This window comes from Manis javanica, chromosome 13 (assembly GCF_040802235.1).
Source record: "Manis javanica isolate MJ-LG chromosome 13, MJ_LKY, whole genome shotgun sequence".
Classification (NCBI taxonomy): Eukaryota; Metazoa; Chordata; class Mammalia; order Pholidota; family Manidae; genus Manis; species Manis javanica.
The window spans coordinates 92,910,156-92,925,554 of NC_133168.1; the positions used below are offsets into that span (position 1 = coordinate 92,910,156).

Genomic DNA, 15,399 nt, shown 5'->3' on the forward strand with positions numbered 1-15,399 from the left:
TGGAGGACTTTCCGGAGGAAGCAGCCACAGGATTGATGAGTGCCCCCCACCCATGCAGGCTGAGGCCTGGGAGGCCAATCCTGGCTCAGCTCCAAAAGGACCCTCTCCTGCCAAGTCCACGAAGGTCCCTCTGACCCTGGAACCCAGGCCTGAGGACCTGCAGAGGACTCAGCCATTTGGTGGGAACTGGACCTGGGCATTCCCTCCGCCCTGGATTCTGGGACCCTATGACACAGTGGTCATCATTGCAGCTCACTCATTGCTGGTATTGTCACTGTCGTCTCATGGGAGACAAGGTGGACAGAAGCCCTCAACCCAGGGATCAGGGCAAGAAATATTCTGCACAGGGCACCCCAGGTCAAGCCCCATGAAGTGCCTACTCTTTGCCATTTTGTCAACCTCTTCCAGCTCTTTCCCTGCCGTGGTGTCTTTCATTTCCTGGTGACACCCACAAACACCTACTGTGTGCAGGCACCCACCCTGGTGGGAGAGGTGGCCCCGTCCCTGGAATCCCAACACATGGAGAGGGACCTGACAGCCATCATAGGCAGAAGGGCATGACCTCAGGCGACCTGGTGGGTGACGGCAGGGTGAGGCCACATTCTCCATCTATTTGTTAATCTGCTGTGTCTCTGCCTCTCTCCCCCTACCCCCATCACTCCGGCCCCCTCCCTCAGCCTCCTCCCCCATTCCCCCCTCCGTGGAGGACCGGCAGGGGGCGCTGCGGAGCGGCTTCCGCGGCCCCGGGAGGCGGGGCGGGCGGCGGCCGCGTCGGGACCGGCCGAGATGGGTCCGGAGGCGGCGCGGGCGGCGGCGGCGGCGGCGCAGACAAAGGCGCAGGCTACGCGGAGGGCGGCGCGGAGGGCGCGGGCCCCGGAGCCAGCGAGCGAGTGGGGCGCCCTGCTGCGAGGAGTCGGCGCCGCGGGGTCGCACCCGTCTCGCGCCCGGACACTTGCGGGCCGCCGAGCGCGCAGGGTGAGCCTGGACCGCCGAGCCTGCGCCGGGGTAGCGGGGGCCCCCAAGTTCCAGGGCCGGGGCGCGGGCGTCCCCGAAGTTCCGGACACGGAGGCAGGGGGCGCCTCGGTGAACCCCGAAGTTGCGGGGTTAGAGAGGGGACGGGGCGAGAGCTTCCCAAACTTCCGGACGCTGCGTTAGAGGAGCCTGCGAAGGTGTCTCCCAAGTTCCGGACGTGGGGTGGGGTCCAACGTGAGGGGACCCCCAAATTCCGGACCTGGGGCTGGAGGAGTGGCCCGGGGATGGAGGGGTCACCGAAGTTCAGGAGTCTGGGCGGCGTGGGGATCCCTGAAGTTCTGGACATGGGGTTGGAGGAGGCAGACAATGTGTCCCTGAAATTCTGAACCCGGAGTTGGGGGCCGTCGCGGGGATCTCGGAATTTCCAGGGTCCAGGGTGGCACTTCCCGAAGTTGGGGAGCATACGCTCCCCGCTCCTGACGCGGGTGGGGACTCCATCCTGATTGAATATCAGCGCGTCCGGACTGGGGATCACGGGGTGGGCCTTTGCCCCAATACGAACTGGGAATCCCGGGACTCAGGCGGGGTTGGGCTCCCCCCCCTCCGGGAGCCCCGCGATCCGCGGCGTCGGAGACGAATGACTAATTGGTGAGTAACTTTCCCCAAATGCAGCAAGTTGCGGCAGGAGCGTCCAGGCCAGAAGGGCCTGGCTCCTGGGACCCCTGAGCCCAGGAGACCTGCCCCGACCCCGGACCACCTCCCAGCCCCGGCCGGAGTGGCCGCCCCTCCCCCACCCAGGGGCTCCGGTTTCAGACCCTGTGACCAGGGCAACAGCTGCCCAGGACAGAGTGGGGGGGGCATTCCCCCTCTGACCAGAGGCCACTCCGCGGGGCCTCCCCACCCCCACTTTGCCACCCCCTTCCCCGGGTCCCTCCTGGGTTCCCTGCAGATCCCCTGGACGCAGGTTTGGGGGTGCAGAGGTGAGGGTCAGGAATCCAGCTGTGTCTGGTTTCTGTGGGTGGTGGGAGAGGCTGGGGAGCCCTGCCTCCCAGTCCCAGGTCCTGGCCAGCCACTCCTGCTCCTGGACTTAGGTGGTGATGGGTGGTCTGGTAGCGGGTACCAGGGCAGACCTATTTGGCTGCATGTTGTCTCCTTAACTAGGCTGGTGGCTCCCTGGGGGTTTGGACTCTGACTCCGAGCTGTGCCTGTACCCTGGAGTAGAAGCTGAGGGGTCCCTCGGTGGGTCCAGTGGAGGCCTAGTCTCCCAGGAGGCACCTGGTAATGTCCCACTCTTTGATGGGGGCCCTGGTCTAGGGAAGTGATGAACGAATGTGGCAGAAAGGACTGAGCAGGGGTTGGTCCTTACGCCCCAGCCCCAGGTTTGAGGGGCCTTCACAGGGGTCCAGTAACTGGGACGATGAGAGGTTTTTGCTGGGGTGTTAGGGCCACTTGACTCCTCTCAGATGGAGAGAGACAGTCTTTCTGCTGAGCCCGTCACCTTTTTGATTGAGGTTTTGTGAGTTATGTGCTTGGTGGCTGGTCCTGAGGTTGGACCCACTTAGCTTCCCTCAGCCTGTCCGGGGGAAACACTCACAAGCGCCCTCTCCACCAGAGCCTGAACCATCAGCTCCCACAATCCCACTGGCTGCCCCTTGGAGCCCAACCACCCCAGCCGACCAATGTCCACAGCCAGGTGAGCACCTGCCCCCACTGCCCCGGCCCTGAGTCTCCTGGGGCTCAGCCCCACTTGAGCACACTCTCATCTTGCAGGGAGCAGCCCATCTTCAGCACACGCGCACATGTGTTCCAGATTGACCCCGCCACCAAGCGGAACTGGATACCTGCGGGCAAGCATGCACTCACTGTCTCCTACTTCTATGATGCCACCCGCAATGTCTACCGCATCATCAGCCTCGGGGGTGCCAAGGTCCTGGCGGGGCCTGGGAGGGGCAGCAGGCACCAGGGATCCCAGCAACAGGCCTTGCTGTGTGTCCCAGGGCTGGGGGTAGAGGGGAGCCCTGAGTCTTTCTGGGCCTCTGTCTTCTTTTTGAAATAGCTCAGACCAAGGACCTCTGAGGCACTAATACAAGGTGATAACCCTGCGGGCTTCATATTCTTTATTACCAGACCCATCAACCTTGTACTTTGCTCCCTGCCTCCCAGGCCATCATCAATAGCACCGTCACCCCCAACATGACCTTTACCAAAACCTCGCAGAAGTTCGGGCAGTGGGCAGACAGTCGCGCCAACACTGTCTATGGTCTTGGCTTTGCTTCAGAGCAGCATCTGACCCAGGTGGGCCTGCAGGGTTATGTGGTGAGAGGGATAGGGCTGGGCCTGAGTCATCCCCTGGGTACACCAGGGCCCCTGGGCAGGTAGGTGCCAGGCCTCCATCTTCCCAGCTGCAGAATGGGTATACAGAATTGGACATGACACAGCCTCTTCCTGGTTCTGTGATTTGCATCTCGACTTTTTGGCCACAATTTTGGACACACCCTGTCCCGCTTTGGATGCCTGGCATGGGCTAGCCTCTTCCACACATCCCCAAAAGCACTTATCTCCATAGTCACCTCCCTCCAACCTCTGCCGTCTGTACACTTCAATATTGTCTTCTCCCATGTTGCGTTGAATTGTTAGTGCTCCCGCAATCCTGCTGTGATGGTGACGATTTTCTTTTAGAAACTTTAGTTTCCCTATCAAATTGAGGTCTTGAATTAATTTCTGTGAGTAGTATAAGGTAGTATATTTTTTTCCCCATAAGCATTCAGTTGCTCTTGGACTATTTTTTGAAAAGACCATTTTCCCCCAACTGTTGTACCGGCCCCTTTGCACACATCAAATAGCACGGTCTGTAAAGATTTTCTTTTAAACATTATTTTCAAACTAAGGAAATTTGTTTTTAAATGAAAGAAAGTGTGCCCTACCCTAACTGGAAACCTGGAGTGAGTGGTAAATGTAAACATTTGTACCATAAGAACAGGGTGATTTACTTTCTTATTGGCTGTGGGTGTTTCTCAGAGGCTCTCAGCCCAAGATCTAGTTTCTCTTTTTTATAAAAGGATATTCACAAATGTCCTAGGTATTAAAGACAGCACCCACCTGAATCGCTCCTTGCTGAAATAAGCCTGATTGAGAGGAAAAGGGGATCCTTATCTCAAGATGGCTCAGTGTAATATAAGATACCTCCATGAACATCCCACCCTCTACCCTGATACCCACTCTGCTCACTGGGGCATCATTTTCCAAGCCTTTGCTGTCTTCCAGTTCACGAGGATGTACGTGCACAGCTTCCAAATTCCCTTCCAAAGCGACAGAGCTGGTGCTGGGCGGGGGTGACTCGGTGGGGCCCTGGGGTAGGGGGCTGAGGGTTTGTTGGTGGTCTGTTCCTGACCCCCACCCTGTCCTCAGTTTGCCGAGAAGTTCCAGGAAGTGAAGGAAGCAGCACGGCTGGCCCGGGAGAAATCTCAGGATGGCGGGGAACTCACCAGTCCAGCGCTGGGGCTCACGGCCCATCAGGTCAGCACTCCCTGTCTGATGCCTCCCGGGTACTCAGCCGATATTGGGGGTTCCAGGTGCAGTGCTGAGCCCAGGATAAAATGCCCATGGGTGACATAAAACCAGACCCGTGGCAGGGACCCAGTGGAGGGCTGGGGCTGCTATGGGAGCATGTCATATAGGGTCCCTGTCCTAGCCTTGGGGCAGGGAAGTCCTGAAAACCAGCTCAGATGTCAGAGTAGAACCCTGGAAGTTGAAATGTCTAAGTAAGGGAGCAGGATAAAGAACCATCCTTGGGTGGTTTCCCTATTAATTTATTCAGCATAATTTATTGACCACTTGCTGTGTACCAGGCCCTGAGCTGGGCACAAGTGTTACAGAGATGATCCGGTGATTGGGGCAGCGAGGTGGTTTCATAAGGAATTCAGCCTGCTAGAGAGGGCTTCCCGTGGGAATCTTAAATTAATGTTGAAATTTGGCCCCAACCAGGCATTGCTGGGAGGGAATAGGAAGGGTGGTTTCAGATTGCTTCCCTTTTGCAGATGTCCAGTATCTAAGTGGGTTTAGATGAGCCTGCATCAGGTTTGCTCCTGGGGAGTTTGGGAGAGCAGTCAGGCAGGTGGGGGCAAGGGCCTGGAACTCCGGACCAGGGTCTTGGGGAACCATGGAGGGTAGGTGAGCAGGGGAGAGACGTGCTGCTGTTGGGAAGGACCCCTGCCCTCAATCACGACCCCAGTAATATCAGCCCTGACCCCAGCGATGACTTCACCGATTCCTGACTGAAGCCACTCCCCAGGGTGACCCCGCTTATGCCCCTGCCCGTAGGTGCCCCCGAGCCCCCACGTCAGCGCCAACGGCCCCGGCGATGAGAAACTGTTCCGCAGCCAGAGCGCGGACGTCCCGGGTCCCGCAGAGCGCGAGCGGCTCAAGAAGATGCTGTCCGAGGGGTGAGGGGAGTGTAGGGCGGGGCATGGGACGTAGCCGAAGGGCGGGAGGACGGGCGGCGGGCTCTGACTGTGGACTCCTGGCCTGGGGAAGTGAAGGCGGCTGACCTCTTCCTGCCCCTTCCGGAGTCGACCCAGTCCCTCGGGCGGGCTCCCTTGGCCACGCCTTCCCGAGGCTGACCCCGCCCCTGTGTCTGGCTCTCGCTTTGATTACGCATTCCCGAGGTTGGCCCCGTCCCCGGTCGCTCTCTAGCTTGCATCCCTAGCTGTTCATCTCTAGCTCTCTTGCATCCCGACTGTCCCTGAGTGATAACATGCGGCTGGCTAACCCCGCCCGCCCAGACCCCGCCCCCCTGGGACACCACCCTCCAACCCCGCGCTAACCTGGCCCCGCCCCGCCTCAGCGCCGCTCAGCTCTGACCCCTGACCTCGACCCCGCGTCCCCACAGCTCCGTGGGCGAGGTGCAGTGGGAGGCCGAGTTCTTCGCGTTGCAGGACAGCAACAGCAAGTTGGCAGGCGCCCTGCGAGAGGCCAACGCCGCCGCCGCCCAGTGGAGGCAGCAGCTGGAGGCCCAGCGCGCAGAGGCCGAACGGCTGCGGCAGCGGGTGAGGGACCCCGTCCTCCCAGAGACCCCAAGTAGAGACCCTGCGTTCGCACATCCTGTCTGTCCTTGGTTTACTGTCTTGGCCCGGCACTTCCCTGAGCCTCAGTTTCTTGCTCTGTAGGATGGATCTGAAATAATGCCAGCCTCAGTGGGTTGTCAGGCCTTAAAGTCTTACTGCTAGAGGCAGGGTGGCAGCCCCAATCAGAGGGGAGAGTTCCCAGTCATGGGTGTGACCGAGCAGGAGACAGTCTGCAGGGCTCAGGAGAGTGCAGGCTGGGGCGTCAGGGGCTGATGTTTCTGTTCACATAGGTGGCTGAGCTGGAGGCCCAGGCAGCCGCAGAAGAGCCACCCTCCGTCGGCGAAAAGGAGGGGCCAGGCCAGTCACTGGAGCAGTTGGAGGCACTAGTGCAAACCAAGGACCAGGTGAGCACCGAGCTTGGGAGCCTGCCTGCCTGCGTGTGTCCTTGGGTCTCAACTTCCCTGGGTTTCTTCTCTAGGAAATCCAGACACTGAAGAGCCAAACTGGGGGGCTCCGTGAGGCCCAAGACACAGCTGCTGCTGAGCGGGAGGAGACCCAACAGAAGGTGCAGGTGTGTGTGGTCACCATGGGTGGGGTGGCCAAGCAGGGGCAGCTAGGCCCTGGTGTGGGACAGACCTGAGCTCTTCCTTTCCTGGTGGGCCCTGGGCACCTCAGTGCCTTCCCAAGCCTCAGTTTCTTCATCTGTAAGTGGGGTCAGAAAGATACTTAGCTAAGGTGGTTAGGGATTGGGCAGACCAGGAGCCTGGAAGCCAGAATTGGAGCAGGTGGTTTGTAAAGGATGGTTGTTAATGCAGTGTTTCATATGTGTTCGTTCATTCAACAATCCATTTTTGAGTCCCTGCTGAATTCCCATACTTGACCCTATGAAGTCCAGAAGTTCCCAGCCTGAGGTCAGGAGCCAGCATTTGAACCCAGGTCTGACAGTCATGGCTTTCAGTGAAGGTTTCATCTCAGAAAAATTCATGGGGCACATCCTATGAGTCCAGCAGGTGAAGATGTTAGAGATCTGTGCCCTCTGGAGACAGCAGCTGGGGAAATACTCCCTATTGTCTCCTGGGCAGCATGCACAGCATGTGCAAAGGTCCTGAGGTGGAGAGGAAGCCAGCATGTTCAAGGAACCACAAAGAGGCAGTGAGGCTGAGTTGGAATGAGCAAGGAAAGGAGGGGTGTGTGTGGATTTCATGCCTACCCCCATCCCCATTTGGGTCACAGGAGGGTTTTGAGCAGAAGAGGGATGGTGATCAGTTCTTTCATGTTCAAACTGGCCAGGGGAACAACGGAGTGTCTTGGGCACAGGTGGTAGGAAAGAGGCCAGCAGACTGAGCAGGCGTGGCCCAGAGTAGAGTCCGTGGGACTGGCACTCAGATTCTAGATGCCCCAAGGCAGGGCTGTTGACCCATTAGACTAGTTGGGGCCCCCAATTCTGCCCACCTTCTCCCTGCAGGACCTGGAGACCCGAAACGCGGAGCTGGAGCACCAGCTGCGGGCAATGGAGCGCAACCTGGAGGAGGCACGGGTGGAGCGGGAGCGGGCACGGGCTGAGGTGGGCCGGGCCGCACAGCTACTGGATGTCAGGCTGTTCGAGCTGAGTGAACTTCGAGAGGGCTTGGCCCGACTGGCTGAGGGTGCACCCTAAGCCTGGCCATTGGGTCCACGTGGGAGCCAGTTTTATATGAATGATTCCCACATGGAGCATCAGCTGGGCCAAAGGCAACACAGAGGGCCGATTGCCCTGGCGGGGACCAGGGTCCAACTCAGCTGGGTGAGGCTTTGGCCGATCACAGCTCAGGGGCTATTTTCAGGTTTTTCATTGTGTAGAATTTCTAGACTCCCTGGGGTGTGTGCTGATGCCCAGATTACATTTCTAAGTGCGGTGAACATGTGTGTGTGTGTTTGTGTGGTGTGCAGGCATCCAGGCACCTCATCGTCATCGCTGCCTACCACAGCTGCCCCAGTTTGCATAAGTTTTGTAAACCACCTGAAGGTGAAGAGCGAGTTTCAGAACCTGAGGGGCATGTCCAGGCCATGCAGCCTGGGGCCTGGTTTTGCCCAGCACAGCTGCCCCTTAGCCCCCAGGGCCTATTTAGCTCATGGCCCCTGGCTAAGCCCCCACTTCACTCTGACCACAAACCCCATATTAGAACAGGTAGGCAGGCGAGGAAGCTCCTAGAAGCCAGCAGTGTTCCGGCATGGCAGTTCCCTCACTCATCCCTGCTGCCGCATTTGGGCAGTGGTGCAGTTGCCATTCCCGTTTTCTGGGTGAAGAAACTGAGGTCCACGGGGGGTTCACCAACCCAGGGTCACCTGGCCAGGATGGCCAGCACTGCAGTTCAAAGTTTGGGTCTGACCTGACAGCAATGGAGAGTTAGGGGTGGGGCAGGGGTGACGTGCTCTGGAGAACTTGAGCACAGGAGGCCAAACTCTTGTCACCTGTCCCTGCACGAAGAGCCAGACCAGGGAAGTCGAAAGAGCCATTTATTGAGCACCTCCTGACAAGCTACTGTCCGCACAATGTACATGTCCACGGGCTCCACTGAGGGGGTCTGAGCAGGTCAGGCGGAGGGTGCTGCCTCTAGGGGGAACCCCTCTGACCTCAGCTCTCCTTAGGCCGGGGCACTGGGAGCCAGCTGGAGCTCAAGCCCGGCCCTAGGTGGGTGCTGGGGCCGGGTGGTCCTCACGCTGGGCCCTGGGCCGACACCCCCTGCGGCCAGCCCCACCGGCCTTCTGCCGCTGCAGAGCCTGCTCTACCTTTTCCTTGAAGCGCCAGTTCTTCTGCTTGATTTTGGCCAGCTCGGCCTTGCGCTTGGCCTCCAGGTCAGGGTCCTGGCACGGGAAAGGACCAGGAAGTGGATGAGCTGGTCATGCCCCTGGGGAACCTGTCCCCACACCTACCAGCTCAGCCCTCACCTTTCCCTCCAGGATCAGCTGCTTCCGCTTATTGATTTCCTTCTTTTCATCAAAGTTGGCTGCCTCCAGTTTCTAGGAGGGAAGGAAAGGCCATCACAGGGGTCCCCATCTTGGAGGGAGCACCCTGGCCCCCAAGGACCAGCTTCCCGATACTTACAATCTCGCACTCTCTCCGCACCACATTGACCTGTGTGAGAATCTGCAGCACCCCGTCCTCCTCCACTGAGAATTCGTCCAGCTTCTTCTCTGGGGGGGTGCAGGGGAGGGTGGACACGACAGGGAGAGGGTGTTTAGCCACACAGTGAGGTCCCTGTGGGATGGGGTATGCAAGGCCAGCCGGGGTCAAGTCAGGGAAGGGTCAGGGGGGCAAGGTCACGGATTTCAGGCCTAAGAAAGGTACAGATTGCTCCCTTTGGTTGTGTTATTAGTAGCACTATGAATTTGGAAGTATTTTTACAAACAATGAACTTTGAAGTCCAGATGTTTTTGAATTTTGGTGCAACATGTACAGTGATTGGAGATGCCCCAGTCACCATTCTTGGTCTTGGCTACATGGGAAACCACCCAGAAGGGTTTTTAATGTGCCCAGGCCTCATCCTTGGAGCCTCTGGACTCATCCACAGGGACCATCCACACACCCCAGTCTCAGAAACCAAACTCCCTTCCCACCGGATATGGCCTCCAGCTGCAGCGGGCCACTGTGGGGAGCTTGTTCTGATAACCAGACAAAAGAAACTTCGGGCCTGCATAGGAAGGAACATGCAGTTTAAGCCTGACCATGTGAGCAGGTGGGTAGGTGTCTAATGGGGCAAATGAGGGTTTCACCCAGAGCTGCCTGCCTCCCCCATCCCCTCCCACCCTGCCACTCACTGATCTGCTCCTCGATGGCATGTACCAGGTGGATGTCATACTGCGTCACCAGTGTGATGGCCTGTCCTTGGCGCCCTGCGGAAAGCACACCACAGTTACCTGCTCTGTCAGGGGCTGGGATGAGGGGCCAACAAAGGCAGGTCCTGACCGTAGGCAGCTCAGGGCACCTCTTGATTTGGGGTACAGGACAAAAGCTTAGTGAATGGGTGGTGGCAGGTGGAGGCCCAGGGCATAGGGGCCTGATCTCCAGCTGGACCCCCATGTGGTGGGCGGACCTGTTCCAGGGGAACTGCAGGACTCCAGGGAGAGGCAGCTCTCCTGCCAGCTCGGCCTTATGCAGGGGGTGCTGGTGATGTGGCCGATTTCCCTTTTTGGCATGGCTGCCAGTGAGCCCAGGCTGAGTTAAGACAACAGTAAATCCTATGGGCCCAGCCCAGATCTCCATATGCCAGTCTCCCCATCCCGTTTCTGTGAGGGTGACTAGTTCTGAAGAGCACTAACCGCTGATGAGGCCCAAGCCCCTCGGAGCAGCCCCACACAGCTGCCACCTTCTCGTCACCCATGATTTGAGGAGGCGGTGGGGCCCAGAGAGCTGATGTGGCCTGCCCCAAAGGCAGGAGAGAGAGGCCGGGCCCAGTCTGCCCCAGAAACCACGTCTTTCTCCACTCCCCTGCCAGGGCTGGGGAGTAGACAGGACACCTTGGCCTCTGGCCAGGGTCACAGTGAAGGGCCGAACTTGGATGTCAAATTCTGTAGGGCAGCAGCATACACCCACTCGCTACTGGGTTTCCACTGGTACCCTGACAGACGGTAGGAACTGGGATGGGGCAGCAGAGAGCGATGGGGACTGGGGCAGTGTATGCCACCTCCCCAGAGAAAGCACACACTGCTCAGCTTACACCGTCCACGACATACAGACGAGCCAGAGCACACCCCCACTTTGGCTTTTGAAAGGATGACTTCCCCCAGCTGGGGGTGCTGCCTCTAGTATCTTTCACCTGAAGGCCATGTATCCCCCTCCATGTCCCACCAGCTCCTGACTCTAGCTCCTCATGGTGTGGACAGGCTCAGGCGACAGGTGTCCAAAGGCTGCCCTGCCCTGTCCACTCACCCGCACGGGCCGTCCGGCCGACTCGGTGGATATAAATCTTTGGGAGCCCAGGGGTGTTGTGGTTGATGACCACCTGCACAGTGGGAATGTCCAGGCCCCTGGAGGCAAAGGTCAGTTAGTGCTGCTGTCCACATGGGGAAACAGGTTGGGACTCACCCAAAGTCGCTCAGCAGCAAAGTCACCCAACCCTTGCCTGAGGCCAGCCTGCCCCTCTGACCCCTCTGTCACCAGGGTGGCACACAGGAGGGGGTACCCTGGGGCCGCTCACCGTGAGGCCACATCTGTCGCAATCAGGATCCTGCAGATACTGGACTTGAACTTGGCCAGGGCAGCAAAGCGTTCTTTCTGCACAGGGTTGGGAGAGAATTGGGGGGCCAGGGGTCAGGTAACATCTCAGCAAATGTTTGAGTGCTCACTGTGTGAAGCCTGGGGACAGGACAGGGACCAAGACAGTCCCCACCGTCAGGGGATCACAGTCCAGCAAGGGAGATGGAGATGGCCAGGAGAAGGCCAGACTGAGGCAGATGGGTGGCAGGAAGAATGTTCCAGGCAGAGGGAAGAGCCCGGGCACCCGCTCCCAGGCTGGCAGGCGATGGGGTTCCTGGAGCAGCCTGAGGCCGCACCTGTTTCATCATGGAATGCAGAGCCACAGCGGGGAAGTTGAATTTACGCAGCAACATGCACAGGATCTGGCAGGTCCTAGTGGGAAGGATATGCTGTCAGCCCCTCCAGCTCCAGGGTCCTGGGAAGGTACTCCTGCCCCCGCCCACCCCTAAGACTCCAAGCAGGTGGCCCTGCACAGCTGGGAAAGGAGCAGCAGGGGTGTGGGGTGTCCTGCATTTGGGCAGCCTCTCTGCTGACCCCTCCCCTGGCCTAAGCCAGTGAGAGTCAGCCCTACATCCAGTCTTTCCTGGTAGTTACTAAATTCTTAGAAAGTAGCAGCCAGTTAGGATGTGATGCGGGCTGCCCTTCCACTCTGGCTTATGCTAGAATAGCCTGTAGCTTGTTGACAATCTCCCCAAATGCTTCAGACATTTTAAAGTCCCCTGGGACTATGGACAGGCCAGCCCCAGGTGGTGGTGGTAATGCACTGTGCCTTAGTGACACCCCTAGACCACAGTAAACAGACTGTTTCATGACCTTCCCGGCCACTACAGGGGGTTCCTGGGACAGTCTGAGGCCCCAGGCCCCTTCAACTAAGGGTGGGTCTGGAGGAACCGCAAATTTTAGCTCTGCCTTCAGGAAGGATGACCTCAGCAAATTACTTGGCCTCTCTGAGCATCTTTGAGCAGATCCTTTGAAACCTCTGGTCTGAGCAGAGGCCCCGGGGTGCTGAGACCAGTCATGTGCCTCACTCCTGCGACCTGAGGCCACCTCTCGGCCTTCCATAAAGGGCTGTGGGAGGGGCCCTGAGGGACAAGAGGCAGGCCCACCTGTACTCACTTGCATGTGTTAGTGAAGATGATGATGGACCAGTCCTCGTGCTCATCCTGGAAGTTCTGGATTAGGTGAACCAGGTAGGCATCCTTGACCTTCTCGGGCACCAGCAGGTAGCGCTGGTCCAGCTGTTCCACTGTGCGCACCCTGGGAACCAGCAGGCCTCAGTTTCCCCTGCTGCTGAATGGGGCCAATGCCCCACCCTGCCCACAGGAAACACCCTGTCCCCACACCCCTGCTCCCCCTGGAACATGACTGTAGACGCACGGAGCCTGAGCTTCCCAGAAGAAGGGCTGGTTAGCAGCCAGGCCCCGAAGCTCCCGGAGTGTGTCAGTCAGAGTGGCGCTGAAGAGCAGCGTCTGCCTGCGGGCTGGCACAGCTGCCAGGATGGCCTCCAGGTCCACAGTGAAGTCAGTGCAGCCCTGCTCCAGGAGCCGGTCGGCCTCATCCATCACCTGCAGCACCAGTGGTGAAGTGTAGAGACAGGGGATCTGGGTAAGGGTCCAACTGGGCCACACACCCAGGCCTGGCCCACTTCCCCAAGTGCCTCCTTCCCAGCTGTGGACATGGGCCCAGGGGTCCTCTCCCTCTCGGCCTCAGAGGCCCCGCCCCAAAGCACTTCACTAGTACAGGTCCCCTCTTGTGCCCTGAGCTGTACTCCTCCCTATTCCTATTGCTCTACTGGATAGCCTAGAGGACACACGTTTCCCAAATGGACCAATCAGCACCCTGTACTGAGTTACCAGGAAGTGAATTTTCTTTATGCTGAAGGTACTGGAGCTGCGGAGGTGGTCAGCCAAGCGTCCTGGGGTGGCAATGACCACGTGTGGTTTCCGGGAAAGCTCAAGAGCCTGGGTCACCATGTCTGTGGGTGAAGGGTGAGAGGCGGGGCTGGGCAGGTGGTCCCAGGTTGCAGGGGTCCCACACCCAGAGCTTCCCTGGGGCCCTCATACCCATGCCGCCGACAATGATGCAGTCTTTCAGGCCCAGAGGCTTCCCCAGGACCCGGAACTGCTCTGCGATTTGGTAGGCCAGCTCCCTGTGGGGGTCAAGGGGCCAGGCTGGGTCAGACAGGGGTTGTGCATATGCCTCCCCTTCCCATCTCCACCGCTCAGGCCTCCTGACTGGCCCTCTCCTGTTCACACACCCTCCGTGGACAAACCCTCTGACACTGAGTGTTGCAGCCCCCACCCCCTCACCAGGCTGGGACCCAGTACACCCCATGGCTCCTCCCACCCAGTCTCACCCAAACTGGCCTCTCCTCCTCCCATGTCTTAAGCAGTGGACTCACTGGTCATCAAAGGCTGAGACCTAAGGGTCAGTGCCCCCTCCACTGGGATTGGTCAGTGTCCCAGGTCTCTACCCTTCAGCCCCCAGCACCACCCAAGCCTCTTCTCAGCCCATGTCCCTACTTCCTGTCCTCCTGTCTTGCCCTCTCCTGCTCACATGCCTGCAGAATTGACTCTAACCTTTTGCCTGGCATTCAAGCTCCTTCTCAAGCTGGCTCTAACATGCCCGGCCCCCAGCATCCCTGGTGTTCTCTGCCTTTGTCACATCTCTGCACGAATGCACTAGCAGTTTTCTCTGCCTAGACTACCTTTCCCCAAAGTTATCCCTTTGCGGGATCCTTTGTATCCTTTAAGGCACCCTTTGAATGAAGCCTCCCTATACTGTCCCCTCCCCAGGCCACACCCTCACCAGACACAGCACCTACCTTGGTAATGCCATGACAGAACTTAGCTTATCAACTGCCATATTTATCTACCTAAGAACAAGAGATGTGTATTTATTTTTTGGTCTCCAAGGCTGCTGACAGCTCCTGTCCAGCCTGTGCTTGCTTGCCCTGAGTCAAGCCCTGTGCTCAACATTTTCCACACACAATCTTGTTTAATTCTCAAGTACCCCTAAGAGGCAGGCATGATTTCTGTCCCGATTTTGCATATGGAGAAAGTGCAGCTTAGAGAGGTAAAGGTCCTTGCCTGAGACCCAAGAGGCCTGTGGGGGACTCACCTGGTGGGTGTCAGGACGAGGCAGAAGATGCCATAGGGGTCTTCAGACAGCTTCTGCAAGATGGGCAGGACAAACGCTGCTGTCTTCCCGCTGCCTGTCTTGGCACAGCCCAAGCAATCCCGACCTAAGCAGAGTGTCCCATCAGACAAGGTTTACAACAGGTAACATTTAACAAGCTGTTACTGTGTGCCCAACACTGGCCTATGTGCTTTACATTCCGGACGTACTAACAACTTTCCATTGTGAGCAACAGACAAAGTTTAGGAGAGGCCATTATCATATGCATTTAACACAAGGGGAAACTGTCTCAGAGATTTGCCCAAGACACAGCCAGTGGCAGCAGGCTGGACTGGAACCCACATCCATCTTACCCAAGATGCTACTAATCACTACTTCATGTTTACTCCCTCCCAGAGCACCTGAGCTTTGGGAACCCTGAATGCCCTCTCCGATCTGCAGCCTGTGCTCCCTGTTGATTCCTTCACCTTTGTTTATTCAACCTCACAACTAGACTGGGCTTCCTAGAGGCATTTCTTTAAAATGGGAAACTAAGTCGAGTCATTATAGAGTGTGGAGAAGAGCAGTCATGGGACTAGAATCCTATACTTACCAGTACTCTTGACAGCCTCAGTTTCCATTAGTTAAATTATGATAATGCAAGCCCTACTAAATTTTCCAAATGATGTCATTCATCAAACCCTCCCTGTGTTCTGAGACTACGGAAGTTTCAGAAATTGATGTATCACTTGTGTGCAAGGCTGCGGTAAAAGAAGGGGACGCCTTCTGGGGAAGAGGCGGGGCCACACTCACCCTCCAGGATGACGGGGATACATCCCAGCTGTACGGGCGTGGGCTGCTTCAAACCCAGCTGCCGACATTGTTCCACCAGCCACGATGACAGCCCGAGCTCCGCGAACCCGGCCATCCTCACCGTCAGCCCCGTGCGAGCCCGGTGTGAGCGGCGCTTCCGACGCGCGTTGACAACGTCACGAAAGGCCCTCCGCTTAT

At 58.1% G+C, this 15,399-nt stretch overlaps 2 protein-coding genes across 7 annotated transcripts; one reads left to right on the forward strand and one right to left on the reverse strand.

The window, feature by feature from the left end:
- Positions 1 to 768: 768 nt before the first annotated feature.
- HOMER3 (homer scaffold protein 3) lies at positions 769 to 7,934 on the forward strand. Of its 4 annotated transcripts, XM_037003816.2 has the most exons (11): positions 771 to 975; positions 2,134 to 2,250; positions 2,585 to 2,665; positions 2,743 to 2,899; positions 3,136 to 3,267; positions 4,381 to 4,488; positions 5,293 to 5,414; positions 5,861 to 6,017; positions 6,326 to 6,439; positions 6,514 to 6,606; positions 7,501 to 7,934. In XM_037003816.2, exons 3-11 carry the CDS (start codon positions 2,652 to 2,654, stop codon positions 7,690 to 7,692), a joined length of 1,089 nt encoding a protein of 362 aa, XP_036859711.1. In that variant the 5' UTR covers positions 771 to 975; positions 2,134 to 2,250; positions 2,585 to 2,651; the 3' UTR covers positions 7,693 to 7,934. The 4 variants fall into 4 exon arrangements, with proteins under 4 accessions (XP_036859713.1, XP_036859711.1, XP_036859710.1 ...); XM_037003815.2 differs by lacking the exon at positions 2,134 to 2,250; XM_073220302.1 differs by lacking the exons at positions 771 to 975; positions 2,134 to 2,250 and adding an exon at positions 999 to 1,620.
- A 584-nt stretch (positions 7,935 to 8,518) lies between these two features.
- Positions 8,519 to 15,388, reverse strand: DDX49 (DEAD-box helicase 49). Of its 3 annotated transcripts, none has more exons than XM_073220301.1 (14): positions 15,202 to 15,388; positions 14,392 to 14,515; positions 13,335 to 13,420; positions 13,125 to 13,246; positions 12,649 to 12,836; positions 12,388 to 12,528; positions 11,568 to 11,643; positions 11,213 to 11,289; positions 10,945 to 11,042; positions 9,834 to 9,908; positions 9,633 to 9,706; positions 9,121 to 9,209; positions 8,964 to 9,035; positions 8,519 to 8,879 (listed from the first exon to the last, which is right to left on the reverse strand). In XM_073220301.1, the coding sequence occupies exons 1-13, from the start codon at positions 15,314 to 15,316 to the stop codon at positions 8,978 to 8,980; spliced, it is 1,323 nt and encodes a 440-aa protein (XP_073076402.1). In that variant the 5' UTR covers positions 15,317 to 15,388; the 3' UTR covers positions 8,519 to 8,879; positions 8,964 to 8,977. The 3 variants fall into 3 exon arrangements, with proteins under 3 accessions (XP_073076402.1, XP_017529984.3, XP_017529986.3); XM_017674495.3 differs by having other exon boundaries at positions 9,121 to 9,273; positions 15,202 to 15,387; XM_017674497.3 differs by lacking the exon at positions 9,633 to 9,706 and having other exon boundaries at positions 15,202 to 15,382.
- Between the last annotated feature and the right edge of the window lie 11 nt (positions 15,389 to 15,399).